Below are 18,647 nucleotides of genomic sequence, written 5' to 3' on the forward strand. Positions count from 1 at the left end.
GGTATTTACCAAGCAACAAGAGATAATGGCGTAGTCTTACCTCCTCCAGCTCCCTCCCTCTCTCCTCCTGGATCTTCTCCACGTTCTCCCACACATTCTCGTGCTTCTTGAGCACCACAGTCATCTGGCTCAGAGTATTGTTGAAGCCTTTCCTCCAGGTGGACGACCGGTCCAGACCCATGACGAAGGCACTCTTCATCTTCTCCAGGCCCTGCCGTATTTCTCTGTCGAAGCTGGTCTCAGGGATCGGCTCAACCACTACCAGCTTCCTCGCCAGCTTCCTCTGGATTTTGTTCTGAAGGGCAGGGGCAGGGAGGAAGAGGGACATACAGTTTTGACTCACTGTTGCAATGATGCGATCAATGATTGATAATTGAGTGGAACTTACACGTCGACGCTGGCGAGCTGTGGAGTTCACATTTGCACCAATTTCTGCCTGTATAAGAAGCCATAATGAGCAAAAACATCATTGCACATTATTAGGGCCAGGAGTTTGTCTTGACCATATGACCTGAGCAGAAAAAAATCCAGGCCCCACTTTTAACTGTTAAGAGACAAGAGGCCTTTTCTATGCTTTTCATGTCAATTTCCTGGACTAGGCCACTTGGTAATAATTCTTGACTGCATTTTACTTCTTAGAGTTTAGATAAAAACAGTCACTCACTTGAGGGTGAACTTTTCCCGGTTCACAGTCACTCCTCATCTCTTCTGCTCAATCATTCTAGAAAAATGTTTGATTCAAAAAAGCATTTAGAATTACATGAAGCAAAGGAAATATATTTTCTTCTAAAAATATGTAAGAAACGGGTTGCACAGCCTTGTGAGACACATAACTTAATACCAAGTAACAGGTATGTGAGAATCCATAGAGAAAAACACCCATGAAATAACAATAGGCCATGAAATAACTTCAAGAGGTTAAGTTTGAGGTGAATTCAAACCCGATTTGCAGAATAAAGTGACAAAGTGACAGACTTTCAGCATTACACACCCTCTATGACATCAGTTATTGTGATGCAATGATTACCATTGGCAACCAGACACCTGATACACGTTTGCTACCGTAGAAAATGACTGCCTGGTGCTAATAATGTTACTAGTAAGTACTTAGTAGCACCTGTGAGGTGATTAAAATAGGCGATTAAAATAAAGTAATAATATTGTCTAATTGGGATATGGTCACTAGAATCTATTTTCTGTGCTGTACTACAACAATCTAACCACAATCTACAACAACTCCTCAACTCCAACTCTCAATATCATTGACGATTGTGGTCCACTCTTGTTGCATTTGTTTGTTTATTATTGTTTTCTTGGCGCTGTAATGGCGACAGGTGCTGTGGATATTGCTGACACTTGTAGTCTACTAATCCCTCACAGGAAAAATAAAGTTATTGTATTGCATTGTAATATAATCTGAATTGTGAGAAATCACAGTCTGTCCACCAGACCTTTCGCGCATTTGGGCGGATGTGTTTGGGAACGAGACTAGGTCAAAACGCACATCCTTTACTTGGGCGCAGGGCCGAGAAATGTCAGTATCGAATGAATCCAGCCCGCACACTCAAATGCTACAGCCTGTACCTTTATGAAACAAACGTTTCAACTGTTTGCTTCATAAAGGTACGTGGTGGAGCATTTGAGTGTTCGGGCTCGATTCATCCTATCATTCATTCAATCTTTATGATTCTTAAAGAATATTACTTGTAAATGCCTAATGAGCTTAATACGACGGTCTTACCTCATCATAACCCAAAATATAAGGTTGTTTTACTTAATTGTTTGTTCACAATGTATTTGAAACATTACAGACGTTTAAAAATACCATTTCAATTTCATAGACTGTTAGTCCTTGCATTCAGAGCTCTATGAATTGAGAGCGGTCACATTTCCATGTGTGTGGCAAGCTTTTTGGCTGAAAAACAAATTAAAATCTAAAATGCAACTCTTAGGGTCTGTTCCCTGATCAGAATCAAGAATTCAGTTCTCATGAAAAGTTACTCACCACCCTTGCAGATTCAGAATAGCGTCCAGTTCTCAGATGTGGCTAGAGTAACCTGCATTTGAATGCATTTCATAATGGGGATTTCGAAAATGCTACTGTGTTTGTAATTTGGAATACACTGATGTCACAAACCCTCATTGTGACACCGTTGTACATGAGCAGGGATCAACTCTGCATTGATACTGCTCCCTTTCTCCTGTGATAATGATTGAATTTATGAATTCATTAATGAATTTATCTGTATACAGTATACATTTGTTTAATATATTTACATATAATTAGGAATAGGAATACATTGACCTGCTGGGTTAGATCACTGGTAAATTGATTGCCTTAAAATATCAGGTCTCGTCTAAATCATGAAACATCTCATCTCACATGACCTTTTAGGCACTTCTGTTGGTGGAGTTAAGCTATCCCTAAACCCTGATATACACTTACCATTCAAATTATTTGCCAAACAAATACAATCTGTAAATATTTTTAATTTATTGCTGCATTCCACATCATACCAGACAGTGTGCCTAACATTCATTCATCAACAAATCCCAACATCAGAATTCCTTTCATCCTGATTAGCAATACTGTAACTGTTATCCATGAGATAAAGTACTGATACCTTGCAAATCGAAGTAATGATTTCAGTATCATTCTTATGTACCCGGGTAGCTTTAGGACCCAGGAGCTTTTAGGCAGCCCACTGTGAACGTGCAACTCCGTTATCAGGCTTCGCGATAATTCAAGATAGCGTTTGATAACGGGCGGCAGGAGGCAGGTACCTGCTGAACAGTTAAGGTACAGTATTCAGGTAGGCTTGCAACGATCTGTCGACCAGCTTGTCTTCATTTATTTGATTGGTGGTTTGACTGTAATGTTTTATCACATGTAGCGCCCCTTTGCTGTTCTGGGCAATTAATAGGGGTGGCTAACCTGAATTCTTTAAATAAAATGTTATCTCTAACTATTATTGTATGCTTACTTTGTCTGTTCACACAAGGTATCAGTAATAACTATGTTGCAATACTTTTATAACGTACAGTCCATAAGTCATCTAACCATATGGATTCCCACATAATCTACAGCAGTGTTTCTCAACCTTTTTTCAGTCGCGGCACCCTTTGCATGAATGAAAAATCTCAAGGCACCCCAATATATATATATATATATATATATATATATATATATATATATATATATATATATATATATATTAATGTTGATTATCATTAGAATACACACACTGTCTCTGACGAACAACAAATGCATGACGCATGTAGCCTACTACTCTTACACGCACGCCTACACACACACACACACACACACACACACACACACACACACACACACACACACTATTCTCGCAGGAATGGATGACAGACACACGTAGCTCCTGGTCCACAGCTCTCAGGCGCTCTCTGTCCGCTACGTTCCACGTAAAGTCCGATCGTTTCCATTGAAATAGTTTTGGGTTCTTTGTTTTGTTAGGAACACTGGGATATTTCATTTTTATTTCGTTTTTATTCGTCTGGGAACGTTGTCTTTTTTCGCCTCAAACAGTGGACCTCTCCCGCGTATTCTCTTTGATCGTGTTAGAGCGGGCGCTGTTTTGAATAATTCCAAAGCCGCGCTCCAAGGTAAAGTCCGATGTTTCCATTGAAATGGTTTTGGGTTCTTTGTTTTGTTAGGAATACTGGGATATTTCATTTTTATTTCGTTTTTATTCCTCTGGGAACCCTGTTTTTTTTCGCCTCTAACAGTGGACCTCTACCGCGTATTCTCTTTGATCGTGTTAGAGCGGGCGCTGTTTTGAATAATTCCAAAGCCGCGCTCATACTTCCGCTACATTCCAAGGTAAAGTCCGATCCTTTCCATTGAAATGGTTTTGGGTTCCTTGTTTTGTGAGGAACTCATTTTTATTCATTTTTCCGCTGGGAACCCTGTCTTTTTTCGCCTCAAACAGTGGACCTCTCCCGCGTATTCTATCGTGTTAGAGCTGGCGCTGTTTTGAATAATTCCAAAGCCGCGCTCATACGTCCGCTACATTCCAAGGTAAAGTCCGATCCTTTCCATTGAAATGGTTTTGGGTTCCTTGTTTTGTGAGGAACTAATTTTTATTCATTTTTCCGCTGGGAACCCTGTCTTTTTTCGCCTCAAACAGTGGACCTCTCCCGCGTATTCTATTGTGTGAGAGCGGGCGCTGTTTTGAATAATTCCAAAGCCGCGCTCATACTTCCGCAAGTTCCACGGTAAAGTCCGATCGTTTCCATTGAAATAGTTTTTATGGAACTATACTATTGTATAGTTACATTTACATTCATGGCATTTAGCAGACGCCTTTATCCAAAGCGACTTACAACAATACATTTGTTTAAGTAATTGAATCATCTATCCAACAGTCATCATAAGACAAAGTAATCAATGCTCACACCAGGGGCCATAGGCAGTCGGCTATTTCATTGTATTTGTATTAGCAGGAGAGAACTTGTACAAGGGGGGTAGCGGGGATGAAGAGGTCTCTGGGTGGGGTTGGGGTTAGGGTTAGTATAGGGGGGGGGGGGGGGGGGGATAAATGGAAAACATACTCGTGGTTCAGGTATTAACTGCCAACTGAACTTAGTTGGAACAATACAAATTACAATGTAAAACAATAACAATATAATATCAACATTTCAGTATTATCAAAATAATGATTTAGAAATATGGTACAAGGTGTGAGCTGCCTGGTTGCCTTGGCAACGGTAAACTACAGCGCTGCTCATCAGCGGTTCGGGCTCTGGCTCTAACCGTCTACCTTCTCTTAACCGTTAGGAGAAAACGAAGAAAAACAAAGAAAATGTAAACTACAAAACACTCTAACATTAAATCCTACACATACATCTGTATCAGTGGAGTCAGGCAAACGTTACACCAGACTCCCTTCGACATGTTTTGTCAGGTGTCATTTGACAACAACCACTCATCGTAAACGGCAAGCTAGTGCTAACTCGTCCTCGTTTAGGATACCAAGCTAGCGCAATTACCGCTAACAAACTACAAACTTCATATGCTACAGTGCATAACGGTACACTAAATAGAAAGCCTACATTAATGACAAACTGTATTAATGCTTATGCTTAAGAATAAATGGAAAACACACTAGTGAGTCGTCTGGTCCTCAGTCTTTACTGGATTCAGGTATTAACTGCCAACTGAAGAACGCAGCGCAAGCCACAGCTTATATACCCGCAGGTGATCTAGTGCCTTTTATAAATGCGTGAAATTGAATGGGGGGAGTCTGTAAACATGCAAGATAAAGTGCATACATATAAAATAACACATTTACGTAAGTGGCCAATTACATATAAATATCCTATGTGCCACATAAACAGTGGAAAAAGCAGTGAAGCCCTTAGCAGACAGGGGGAAATGTACAGTATATACAAACATGTACAGAAGCAGGACGTATTGTGTCTCAGTTAACACAGTTGTGTCATGTGTAATTGTGTTAAGTGCTGTCCAGTTTCCTCTATATTACATATATCATGGTGAATAACTCTCCAGATATTTCTTTAAGGCCAATATCGGTGCTCTGGTATATCTGTCAATAAAGGTAAATGGGTTTGTATAGTCACCAAATCAACCATTGTACATATTTTAAGGAAAAGAAAATATAAAAAATATATTGCCAACAATTTGTCTTTCTTGCTGATTTTCTCTGTGTATTTAGTATAACATGCACTTATGATGTACTTCTGTTTTTGATCATGAATTATGAAGTTCAGTATATTGTAGTAGTATAGTTATCATAAAAAAAGGGCTGGGTAACAAAATCTATACAGTTGTTTTATTTGCATTACAAATGTCTCAAGTCTCCACCCCTAAAGCTTATCTGAGTGTTGGAGAAGACTAACAGGAAAGGTTATTTGCATTGTGTGCCATGATGGAGAGAGTGTATGGTGCTGTGGGAAACTCAAGAGCTGACAGGAGCCTGGTTTGGGCTCAGTGGCTGCTGCCCTTCTGTCTTCTGTCTGGTCCTGCCAAAGGTAATGGGTAATGTAAATATGCTCCTTCAAGTCTTTTACACACGCGCACACACACACACACACACACACACACACACACAAATTGTAATGATAGAGAGTTGATGTTTACACATACATACTACTGAGTTCACAGACATACAAACAATACAAGTATTGTATTGTAAACATACAGTATCAGAGTTGGTTTGCTAATTTTAATTTAACTGGGCGTTGGTGGCTTACTTTTCATGCTGTTAAGGGCAATATATCAACTGAAGAAGGAGATCCTCAAAATGCCTCCACAGATATCTGTGAACAGGATTCACCAATGTCTCTGTCTGGGTAGCTGATTATGAACATTTTCATGTCCAAGGTGACCATGCAAACTGCTTTGACTTCCTCTGCATCAGTCCTCCATCACCAAAGCTAAGGCTCCTAAGGTTCTCAGCAGGACAGGGCCCCTGTGGCTCTCCCTTTGAGGTCCCAGCTGGCCTCTCAGGACTGACCTGGAACCCTCACAGCCACACTGTGGTGATCGTACCAGGCAGGAGGCCACCCAGGGTGCAGCCCATTTGGGTAAGGATCATGGCACAGGAGCTGCTGAAAGCTGGGCAGAGAAACATAGTGGCAGCGGACTGGCTGGTGCCTCCTGGGCATGAGATTACAGACGGGGCACGTCAGATTGGTGAGAAACTGGCACAGGTCATCCAGGCACTACTGGTGGGTACATTATTTCAGAGCTGAAGCAAGATGGTGGCAGTATGACTGTTCTTTAGCATTAAAGGAAACAATATGACCATTCAATAAACTGAACATGCTTTCAACATGACTCATTCTGTGATGGTGTTTGTGACTTGGTGAGGACTGGTGCTTTCTCCAAGGATCAGGGGTCTTCCCCAGAAATGTTCCATCTGATTGGATTCGGTGTGGGAGCCCATGTTGCTGGTGTTGCTGGAGCCTGTCTGCATGGAGCTATAGGAAGAATCACAGGTACTGAAATCAAATCATGCTACTGGGTCATATCTGATGAGAGATTCAGGGACCTGGGATCTTCCCAATAAATAATCTGATAAACTACTGTCGAGTACATTTTTTATCATGATGTGCTTTGATTCCCCTCAGGGCTGGATCCATTTGCACCAGCATTTTTAGAGGCAGATAAAAGTGTCTCTTTGGATTACACTGATGGGCAGTATGTGGATGTGATTCATACCAACTTCAATCGTGAGGCTCACCTGTTGCCACTTTTGTACATCCCATTACTGTAAACCCACACCACACAGTCATTTAATGGCCTACTGTCTTCTCAGCCAATGAGCCTGTGGCTGCGCTGGGTTTTTCAAGACCATTGGGTCATGTGGATTTCTACACTGGTAAAGGACATGAGCTCCCTGGTTGTCCTCAAGCTATTATGAAAAGTGAGGGTAAGTTAGTGTAAGTTAGTGGTTATCAAAATATCACCATAATGACAGAGTGTATCTGTGTATAACAATTGTATGTCTAAGGTGCATCACTGTATCCCTGCAGGGGAGCAGTACTTGCTCTGCAGCCACCACCGTGCCTTCAAGCTTTTCACCAGCTCCATCCGGTCCCCCTGTCCTCTCACAGCCTTCCCCTGTCAGGGCGTGGAAGACTTCCAGAAGGCTCTATGCACACACTGCCACAGCCCTGGTCTCAACGTCTGCCCACAGCTGGGTAGGCCAATAATAATAATAATAATAATAATAATAATAATAATAATAATAATAACAACAATAACAATAACAAGAACTATAACCATAATAATAATATGCTGATATAAGTGTCATTCACACTTCCAGGACCTGACATTAGAAATGGATACTGAATGATGGACAGCAGATGATTACCCTGGTTATCCTCTCTCCCTCTCTCTCAAAGGTTATGATATCAGCTGGCTGCCCCCAGATCGTCCTATCCCCTTCCAGCCCCTCACTGCTGTCCTGGACATCAGTGCAACTGGGCCATTCTGTGGTTAGGACACATTGACAGATATTATGAAAGAGCTCCAGTTGTTTCAGGTCACTTCAGGTAAGGCAAAACAGTTGATTGATCTATTTTGTGCCTCTTTTAGTCACTCCATTTCTATTGGAGTTGCACTTTGAAGGAAACTGCTCATTGGAGGCACAGTTATTCATTCAGCTAAAGGGAGACATCAGCAAGACATCCATCATGTTGGTGTCTGGGTGAGATACATTTTTTTTATTATGTTGTTGATAAGTCCCTCAATTGATGATTCAAATGATTTATCAGATCTTATGACTCACTTAAGCTGACCTTGACAGAAACCTTTATTGCGCCCAGTCCTTTCATGATAGAGTTTGAGCCACATCAGATGTACCACTTCAGGGTTTCCATGGACCATGTTGAAGACTTCAAAATAATGTCACTTGAGTTCTACTCTCAACGTCTTCTGTATCTTGAATGGAGGAAGAGAAGAATTACAATCAGTCACCTGCTGCTCACACAACTTCCGAGGCACAATGGGTAAACACAGCAACAATCCCATTTGCTTAGTACAACAAAATAACTGATTGCAAATTAACTAAAAGCATAACTTCCTACAGGCTGGCATACAAGGCTTGGAGTGTATCAGCAATAGAAAACCAGAGAGTGGAAGTGAATCTCCAAAGGATATCCATCAAGGATATTGAAAGTGTGTGAAGAGTTCTGGTGTTCAGGTGATGGGATAGAAATATCAATCAGCATAATTCATGTACAAGCCAAGCCATAATAACATGACGACTAAGCATTATTTTGAATTGAGTTGTAGTTTTCTTAATAAAGTATTGTAGTTAAAGTCTACGACTCTGGGATATGACGTCATGTCGGGGAGTCACAGCAACTTCTACCAAAGATATTTGGAGTAAGTAAAGATGTGAACTGTAGGCACTCATTAGATGTCAGTGCATGTGTACCGTTGCGATATGCATGTCGACTCCTCTTGTTTCTTGATAATCTCCATTTTGAAATGATCTCTGGTAGCGCGGCCCGCTCTTTTCCAATTGACATTAGATCCCAGAGTCTGCCTTTAAGAAGTTTTGTTGAAATAGAACTATCGATTTGACCTTTTGAAAATTAACTGCTTCTCTTAGACCAATAGAGGTAGTATGGGTATTCGGACACAACATATTATCAGAGAACAACTATACATGCAGTCCCCCCCCCCCCCCAAACCTTCCCTGAGGGTACAGAAGCCGTATCTCCCATAGGCTTGCATTGAAACTGCCCAGTTTTCAATACATGATTGCTAATTTTTATACAAAAATTCCCAGTAGTTGAACTTTGTACTGCCAGCAAAGGAAAATACAGAAAAGAACTCATTGATCACCAGAGACTGAACTCGACCCCACTACCGAACAGAGAAATGTTAACTGATGGGCCGATTTTGATGCCGGTACCCAGAAATTTTGCCTCAAGCCCGTCCACCCCGATCCCAACTCCAGTGTCCGCTGAGAGACCCACCGTCGCCTTCACCGGCCCAGCGGACGCAGAGGCACTGGCGATCTCTGCCTTGGCCATGGCTTTCGCACCCAGCAGTGACACACCGGCACCAGCACTTGCGTTGGGTCCTTTGGCCTCTGCATCAAACACGCTCCACTCAGCTCGGGCCAGGCCTACTCCTGCCGCCGCATACACACCTGCCTTGGGTATACGCCGACCTGTTTTATTTTCAAAACCATGAGAAAAGTTGCCCGAGCCTGAGTATGTTCCTGTGGCTGAAGCGCTGCCGTCCCGGTCAAAGGTATCTATAGTATCCAGGACCCCCTGTGCACCATGAGTGACATTGGCACCCGCACGCACGACTGCATGGCCTGCAAAACAAGAGAGAGAGAGAGAGAGAGAGAGAGAGGGAGAGAGAGAGAGAGAGAGAGAGAGAGAGAGAGAGAGAGAGAGAGAGAGGGAGGGAGGGAGAGAGAGATACTTGTTTCAAATTGTGTGTCTTCCGACAGTTTTGATAACATGCACAGGGTTAGTTTTAATACTGCTAGTTTGTCAAATGCTTCCAAATCTTAACGGTAGTGTAATGTCAAAAAGGCCTATCAGTCTGTTGATCCGGCTGTATGCCTCAACCCAAACAAATGGGAAAGATGTGCATCGTCTACCAACATCATTTGGTACAAATCTTTCAGATTCATTTCGTGTGAGTTATAGCTGAATCTACACAATTGATGGTGTGGGACATGGACCCATATTGACATTGATTACTTTTGAAATCTGACACTGATTTTGGAGTGCAATGTGATACCAGAAGGAGGTTTTGAATGATAAACTTGGATTGGATTATTTATTTTACCTTCGGCTGTGAGATCTGTCATCTTGGAGGAATGAAAACCTGTTGGGACAAAGAGGAATGGTTTACTATATCAAGAATCAACATCCCAGACTGAAGCTAGAATCGTAAGACAGTACAACTTTGAATTCATATTTTGAAATTGTATGAATTAGTTTAGATTTCCCCATTGCTTAGCCTATAGGTAATTCCCAAAAGCCAAGCATTGAAAAAGATTGTACTGTATTACCTCATGTTTTGTCTATAACAATTGATTTTCGTTTACTAACTTAGTATATCTCTATGAAGAAAGCCATCGTTTTTAGGCGGTGTGGTTGACAGTATTAGCCTACCTTTGTGATGGATGTCTTGAGTCGACAGGTGTCCTTTGGCAGTGTATATGTTGTATGTTGCTCTTCTTAAAAGATAGAAAGAGAGCTGCACACTCTTGCTCTGATGCTATTTATTTATTTAACCAACGTTTCTCCAGCAAGCTGCCTTCTTCAAGGTTTACATCTGCTCTGTTTCAATCTGCTCTCTTTCAATCTGCTCTCTTTCTGTCTTTTAAGTTTCACCCTCCAGCCTGCACCTCCACCAAACTATGGAGTGCCTTTTCTTCCCTGTACATGCTTGCCTTGTGAGTGTTTATATAGTGGAGTGGATGGTGGGCGGGGTGGTGGTCTTCCTGGACACACATCCTGGATCGGCCTTCTCCTCTTTACATGAACACCAGGCTTTTCTGAGAAGTCACCTGACTAAACAGAGATATCCACATGCACCAATTAGAGAAATGTACTTTCTGTTTTGACAGCGTGTGTGAAGAAAGAAAGAGAGAGAGAGTGTGTGTGCCTGCAAGTGTACGTGCACTACTAATTCAGAAATTCATTTTTACACCCATTGGTCGAGAGGGATATTAACTAGCCAACTAGCATGCAGTGGGTGATATTACAGAGAATAATGCCTTTAATGTTTTATTACAGAAATAACTGCCAATAGGTTGTCATTGAATCTCCCCCCATAAAATGTTGCTGTTCATTAGTTATGATCTCAGTTTTGAGCTATGGTGAAGCGTAACAGTGCATATGCAAAACATTGTGAAACTGACATTTATTTTGACTTTTGTTGGACATTCAATATGTAGGCTAGGCTATATCTTACTGGTTGTTTGTAGTCTGTCTGTCTATGTCTAGTGTGTGGAAAGTATCCAGCAAATTGGTTCTTCGATGAATATGTGTAGGCCTAGTACTTGTTTCTGTGGTCACCGAAACTACAGCATTTATAGAGAAGTCAAGCTGCAAAAATGCATCATGGAATGTTGCCACTGGCCATGCAGGTAGAACTAGTTACATATCAGGATGTAGTTGAATTATCTGTCAACCTGTACATTTTTCATCGTTAGGGGACACAGTTTATCTGAAGCTAATCTATTTCCAGTTTTTGTGAGCCAAATCCAGAATGTATTATATATGAATGGATATGTTCATAGGTGTGTGTGTGTTGTCATTCCAATGAGGGATAAGTGCTTAATTTGAGAGTGACCTGAACAATAGCAAGCCCAGGATGTAAATAATGAAATCACATTTAAATCATACATGCACCATTTCTAGTCTAGTACTTGCATAAAAACTAGGCTTAAGGGTGCCCTCTGATCAGATCTTGACAGTTTTTCGGGAAAAGGCACATTTAATTGCGAAAGAGTATGGTTATGAGGGGTCTGTTTTGTTTAACTAAATGGCATATCATCATGGATATCATAGACCAATTCAGCTCACCAGTAGGCACATTTCACGTGCCTCTGTTGCTTGAATGCAACAATTGAATTGGATTCAATTGGATTGTCTGTTGATCTTTTTTCATCATGCTTAATCGAGTTGTTGGGAGTGTTTTAGAGATTGTTTAACGTCGTCATTGCTCGGCTTTACCCTTTGTTGGTTTGTATGACTTCTTCAACTGGTCCCCACATGGATGTCTCAGTTCAGTTGTCAATCTCCATTCAAAATGGGGCTAAGAATAGTATAGATGGATGCCTTTTCCATATGACCCATATTTCTCTGTGTTGCAGAAGGACATTCAAGCAAACAATGTTAATAACAAAATGAAACGTGAATCTGGGTTTGCACTATTGTAGGCCTATAGCCTACTGCTGACCATCTAAACATCTCCTAAAAGTATAATGTCAGATATATAGGCACAGTAATGCCTCTCTTTGCCTTTCTCCTATCTTCCCCTGAAGAGCTAACCTCCCCTTATAGTAGAGTATAACTTATTTTCTTAATTCAAAGGTAACAATAGGTAACACTGAATGTACTGAAAGCCAGAGTGTTGATATACTTTAAGAAATGACGTATCCACCTGTAATATGCGTATTATGCATGTTCATTAACTTGAACTTATTGACCCCTCAAATTGGGATAGTAAGAAGTCGAAGTTGTCTTTGTTTTCTGATGTCTGTTCTCTGGCAAAAATGTACCCTAAGAATGAGACTGATGGAACATTAGTCATGTTAGTCGTTGAATAGGCATCTACTAGAAAGATTGAATTTGAGCTGGTGCGAAGATTGGTCCTACTTTGTATTGCCTGTTGAGGTGCTGTAATAGAGGAGCTGTTACCATAGTTGCGGTGTCGTGTGATCTTATTGTATGTTTAATTTTGGCTTCAGCTTTTACTATTCATATTCCCATCAGACGACAGTTTTTTCCTCAAGTAACCAACAGAAACAATTAATGTTTGTCACCTTTTGCGGAATGCCTGAAAATGTTATGGTTATCGTTAAACCCCCCCCTACAACCTTTAATACGCGTAATGACTCCATAACAATGATGCTTCTCGTACCGTTGTCCGTTATGGTTTATGAGTTGACTTCTCTTGTATTTTTGTTTGTTTAGCTTATGTCTAGATGTTGCTCTTTTATTCCCCAAAAATATGTATGATGGCTTCTGCAGGCCCTGCTACAGTATGATGGTCTCATATCTCACTCTGTTTTGAGTAGTCAACATTTTATTTTATTTTATCAGGTCTTTTTTGGTTGCGTTAAGCAAAATTTGTAATTATGGATGAACTTTGAATGTATGTACATTAAAGTTCATGGGACCAAATTTTGTAATTGGGAGTTCAAGTCTCAATGTTGTTATGTACGCTTGCAAATCCACCCTTTTTAAAATGTAGTAATACTGTAACTAAAACAACCAATGAACGCTCAGCAGACACTGAGTTGGGACTCATTTGTGTGGCAATATAAGCTGTAGTCATGACTGGATGATATATTGATGTACCAATGAAATGGATATTTAGATTTGCAATGAATCACTATCAATATTCCTGCAATATGTTTTGGTAGTATAAATAGTGGGCTGCGGATTGAAAGAAAGAGGCATGTTGATGGGATGTTGTATGCAGAGCAATAATGACTAAAGTCTGAGTTGGAGTTATGATTTGCTGAGCAGTGTAGATGGGCCAACGTTAGGTAAGATGCATGGCAGGTATCACTCTGAGCTGTACCCGGGCCTGGGGTCTCCAGCACGTCTTGTGGCAACTTTCATTTAACATTTAAGCATTGGTAGGAGGTCATCTAATTAATTGAATATAGGTTACCTGTAACTTTGCAAACCTATAAGTAGTGTTTTTAGTGGTTCGTAGTTGGCTTATAGATGCCACTGAGTGATCATCAAGGATCTAACATCTGCATCTTGAAGTGATGTTATGCAGTGCCGCAATAAAACCAGCGAGGGTTTTCTTGCCCTTTGCCATTTAAAGCTGTTTGTTGCAACCAGAAAACGACAAGAACAGTAGCACGCTATTCATTATCCAAATTTGATACAGTTTTTGTAGTTTTTGATACAATTATAGATTAGATTAGATTCAACTTTATTATCCTTTATTGTCCTTGTCGTCATGTTATTATGGCTTGGCTTGTACATGAATTATGCTGATTGATATTTCCATCCCATCACCTGAACACCAGAACTCTTCACACACTTTCAATATCCTTGATGGATATCCTTTGGAGATTCACTTCCACTCTCTGGTTTTCTATTGCTGATACACTCCATTGCTGACACACTCTTAAGCAGAACTGAAAGTCTCAAACCAGGACTAGCCTCATTAGAAATGGATACTGAATGATGGACAGCAGATGATTACCCTGGTTATTCTCTCTCCCTCTCTCTCAAAGGTTATGATATCAGCTGGCTGCCCCCAGATCGTCCTATCTCCTTCCAGCCCCTCACTGCTGTCCTGGACATCAGTGCAACTGGGCCATTCTGTGGTTAGGACACATTGACAGATATTATGAAAGAGCTCCAGTTGTTTCAGGTCACTTCAGGTAAGGCAAAACAGTTGATTGATCTATTTTGTGCCTCTTTTAGTCACTCCATTTCTATTGGAGTTGCACTTTGAAAGAAACTGCTCATTGGAGGCACAGTTATTCATTCAGCTAAAGGGAGACATCAGCAAGACATCCATCATGTTGGTGTCTGGGTGAGATACATTTTGTTTATTATGTTGTTGATAAGTCCCTCAATTGATGATTCAAATGATTTATCAGATCTTATGACTCACTTAAGCTGACCTTGACAGAAACCTTTATTGCGCCCAGTCCTTTCATGATAGAGTTTGAGCCACATCAGATGTACCACTTCATGGTTTCCATGGACCATGTTGAAGACTTCAAAATAATGTCACTTGAGTTCTACTCTCAACGTCTTCTGTATCTTGAATGGAGGAAGAGAAGAATTACAATCAGTCACCTGCTGCTCACACAACTTCCGAGGCACAATGGGTAAACACAGCAACAATCCCATTTGCTTAATATAACAAAATAACCGATTGCAAATTAACTAAAAGCATAACTTCCTACAGGCTGGCATACAAGGCTTGGATGAACTGTAGGCACTCATTAGATGTCAGCTCATGTGTACCGTGCATGTGCATGCCGACTCCTCTTGTTTCTTGATAATCTCCATTTTGAAATGATCTCTGGTAGCGCGGCCCACTCTTTTCCAATTGACATTAGATCCCAGAGTCTGCCTTTAAGAAGTTTTGTTGAAATAGAACTATCGATTTGACCTTTTGAAGGAAAATAAACTAAAATTCCCAGAAGTTTCTGTGTTGAACTTTGCACTCCCAGCAAAGGAAAATACCAGGACTTGGGACTTTGTATTGTTCCTCATTGTTACAAGGAGCTGGCGAGATGAGCCTGGTGGCTGCAGGCTAGCCAACAACAGTCGCTCATTTATCTGATGTTTTGCAATGTAAACAAAATATTATGCAATGTAAACAAAATATGAGCAGACTTAGTAGGAGTCTCAATCAGTTCAATCAGTTAACTGTAAATAGCCGGTTATGTCATCTCAGGCTAGTTAGGTATGTCCACTGATGTACTGCAAAATACCAGAGACGCTGCAAGGGTGAATCCCTGTGACATGTATTCTAAGTTTTGAGAGAAATAGTACATTTTGGAAAAGAAATGTGCTGTTTTGGCAAATGTGTTAACTGTTTTGGAGAACTGTTTTTTGTTTTGAAAAGTTGAATACTGTTTTCAAGAAATGTGCTTAAGCAATTGAGAAAAACTGTAGCTAAGTTAGATGACCTCTGAAATAATAAATGACTCATAAAATGAGGGTGTTATATTTGAAAGAAGGCAAAAAGGGCAATAGGCTTGAACCCAGCGTCATCGCTACTTGCAGCTGTATTTACTAGTACGGGTCTAAGCAGCGAAGCAGAACAGCTTTGGAGGAGAAGATGTTTAAAGTCTGGTACAACACTGAAAACACAACAGAATACATCCTGAGCATTTCAGACTTTTCAAAATTACAGGAAACGCTAACAAAACTTTATATCAGTCACTCAAAACACATCATGGTAATGTTTGTGTGTTCTCTTAGCTAAATTTATTATTATTATTATATTAATAATTATAATTATTATAATTATTATTATCTGGCTGGGCCAAGAGTGGAGAACAACTTGATAAGGTACCACTGAATCTCTGTGGTGAGACATGAGCATTTTACTTGACCAAAGCCTTCACTGATCTAAAAATAATCAATCAAATTCAGCGAATGGCACGACTGCAAATTGGCTAAGAAATGTGTGTTGCGCAAGCACTGTTGTGGGAGATAATTGGTTGGTAAACCGATTAAGCCAATGGCTATGCGACTGGCAGATTCTCACAATCAAACAGGCATGGCAGCAGCAGAGGGAAACTGTAATAAAGCTTGAGCCCTATAGATGGCGCTCATATACTATACCTTTTAACTTTGACTCAAAATGCATTGTCGGAGAAATCTAGATTCTTCCCCTTAGATATTCTCCTCCAATGCTTTTTGAGAAGGACAGAGAAGAGGACATATATGATTGGTATTGGTATAATGTGGTGTGTGTGTGTGTGTGTGTGCGTGCAAGTGTGTGTGTGTGTGTGTGTGTGTGTGTGTGTGTGTGTGTGTGTGTGTGTGTGTGTGTGTGTGTGTGTGTGTGTGTGTGTGTGTGTGTGTGTGTGTGTGTGTGTGTGCGTGTGTGTGTGTGTGAGAAAGAGAGGTTATGGCTGACCCATTATGATTGTCGATTTCAGCTGCGACAGAAAAGAACATCTACCAATAAGGTGTAATAAAGGTATTTATTGCAAATATTGTCCATTAAAAAAGCACAGATTATATAAAAAGCCATATCAGTAAAGTACTGTACTCAATGCCATCCTACTCTCTATGAAGGAATGAGTGTGTGTGAGAGAGAGGACATGGTCTCCCACTGAACAAGTTCAATTATGAAGGCACTTTCATTATCACAAAGAGTGGACCTCCAGGCACAGACTGGTAGTGGTCTATAGGGGCAGTTGAACTCATTGATCACCAGAGATTGAACTCGACCCCACTACCGAACAGAGAAATGTTAACTGTTGGGCCGATTTTGAAGCCGGTACCCAGAAATTTTGCCTCAAGCCCGTCCACCCCGATCCCAACTCCAGTGTCCGCTGAGAGACCCACCGTCGCCTTCACCGGCCCAGCGGACGCAGAGGCACTGGCGATCTCTGCCTTGGCTATGGCTTTCGCACCCAGCAGTGACACACCGGCACCAGCACTTGCGTTGGGTCCTTTGGCCTCTGCATCAAACACGCTCCACTCAGCTCGGGCCAGGCCTACTCCTGTCGCCGCATACACACCTGCCTTGGGTATACGCCGACCTGTTTTATTTTCAAAACCATTAGAAAAGGTGCCCGTGCCTGAGTATGTTCCTGTGGCTGAAGCGCTGCCGTCCCGGTCAAAGTTATCTATAGCATCCAGGACCCCCTGTGCACCAACAGTGACATTGGCACCCGCACGCACGACTGCATGGCCTGCAAAACAAGAGAGAGAGAGAGAGAGAGAGAGAGAGAGAGGGAGGAAGGGAGAGATAGAGAGAGAGAGGGAGGGAGGGAGGGAGAGAGAGAGATACTTGTTTCAAGTTGTGTTTCTTCCTACAGTTTTGATAACATGCACAGGGTTAGTTTTAATACTGCTAGTTTGTCAAATGCTTCCAAATCTTAACGGTAGTGTAATGTCAAAAAGGCCTATCAGTCTGTTGATCCGGCTGTGTGCTTCAACCCAAACAAATGGGAAAGATGTGCACCGTCTATCAACATCATTTGGTACAAATCTTTCAGATTCATTTCATGTGAGTTATAGCTGAATCTACACAATTGATGGTGTGGGACATGGACCCATATTGACATTGATTACTTTTGAAATCTGACACTGATTTTGGAGTGCAATGTGATACCAGAAGGAGGTTTTGAATGATAAACTTGGATTGGATTATTTATTTTACCTTCGGCTGTGAGATCTGTCATCTTGGAGGAATGAAAACCTGTTGGGACAAAGAGGAATGGTTTACTATATCAAGAATCAACATCCCAGACTGAAGCTAGAATCGTAAGACAGTACAACTTTGAATTCATATTTTGAAATTGTATGAATTAGTTTAGATTTCCCCATTGCTTAGCCTATGGGTAATTCCCAAAAGCCAAGCATTGAAAAAGATTGTACTGTATTACCTCATGTTTTGTCTATAACAATTGATTTTCGTTTACTAACTTAGTATATCTCTATGAAGGAAGCCAACACATCCTGGATCGGCCTTCTCCTCTTCACATGAACACCAGGCTTTTCTGAGAAGTCACCTGACTAAACAGAGATATCCACATGCACCAATTAGAGAAATGTACTTTCTGTTTTGACAGCGTGTGTGAAGAAAGAAAGAGAGAGAGAGTGTGTGTGCCTGCAAGTGTACGTGCACTACTAATTCAGAAATTCATTTTTACACCCATTGGTCGAGAGGGATATTAACTAGCCAACTAGCATGCAGTGGGTGATATTAC

At 41.1% G+C, this 18,647-nt stretch overlaps 2 protein-coding genes and 1 long non-coding RNA gene across 5 annotated transcripts in view; 1 reads left to right on the top strand and 2 right to left on the bottom strand.

Moving 5' to 3' along the window:
* Positions 1 to 9,394: 9,394 nt before the first annotated feature.
* LOC310808805 lies at positions 9,395 to 10,959 on the bottom strand. Its single transcript, XR_014554382.1, has 3 exons — positions 10,651 to 10,959; positions 10,322 to 10,360; positions 9,395 to 9,839 (listed from the first exon to the last, which is right to left on the bottom strand). It is a non-coding gene; the product is annotated as an uncharacterized lncRNA (long non-coding RNA).
* Positions 10,960 to 14,552: 3,593 nt separating this feature from the next.
* Positions 14,553 to 18,647, top strand: part of LOC310808784 (uncharacterized protein) — a 29,040-nt gene continuing 24,945 nt past the window's right edge. For 2 of the 3 annotated variants that reach the window (XR_014554377.1, XM_083675866.1), the window contains exon 1: positions 14,553 to 14,618. Coding sequence is in view for 1 of the 3 variants with exons in the window: in XM_083675866.1 (XP_083531992.1) it covers positions 14,585 to 14,618 (34 nt within the window). In the remaining 2 variants the exon portion in view is untranslated. Of the gene's footprint in view, positions 14,619 to 14,725; positions 15,075 to 18,647 lie in introns of those variants that run through there. The other variant, XR_014554378.1, reaches the window with a different exon arrangement.
* LOC310808781 (uncharacterized protein) lies at positions 16,892 to 18,420 on the bottom strand. The gene is made up of 3 exons (XM_083675862.1): positions 18,364 to 18,420; positions 18,098 to 18,136; positions 16,892 to 17,627 (listed from the first exon to the last, which is right to left on the bottom strand). Exons 2-3 carry the CDS (start codon positions 18,117 to 18,119, stop codon positions 17,140 to 17,142), a joined length of 510 nt encoding a protein of 169 aa, XP_083531988.1. The 5' UTR covers positions 18,120 to 18,136; positions 18,364 to 18,420; the 3' UTR covers positions 16,892 to 17,139.

The sequence above is a fragment of the Argentina silus genome (genome assembly GCF_951799395.1).
Source record: "Argentina silus genome assembly, chromosome: 8".
In the NCBI taxonomy this organism is placed as follows: Eukaryota; Metazoa; Chordata; class Actinopteri; order Argentiniformes; family Argentinidae; genus Argentina; species Argentina silus.

What these genes read in the sequence shown, in the direction of transcription:
- LOC310808781 (XM_083675862.1), bottom strand. Translation starts at nt 18,119, where the DNA reads ATGACAGATCTCACAGCCGAAG. An exon ending in GACAGATCTCACAGCCGAAG is followed by an intron (nt 17,628 to 18,097) that starts GTAAAATAAATA and finishes CTTGTTTTGCAG; the next exon opens with GCCATGCAGTCGTGCGTGCG.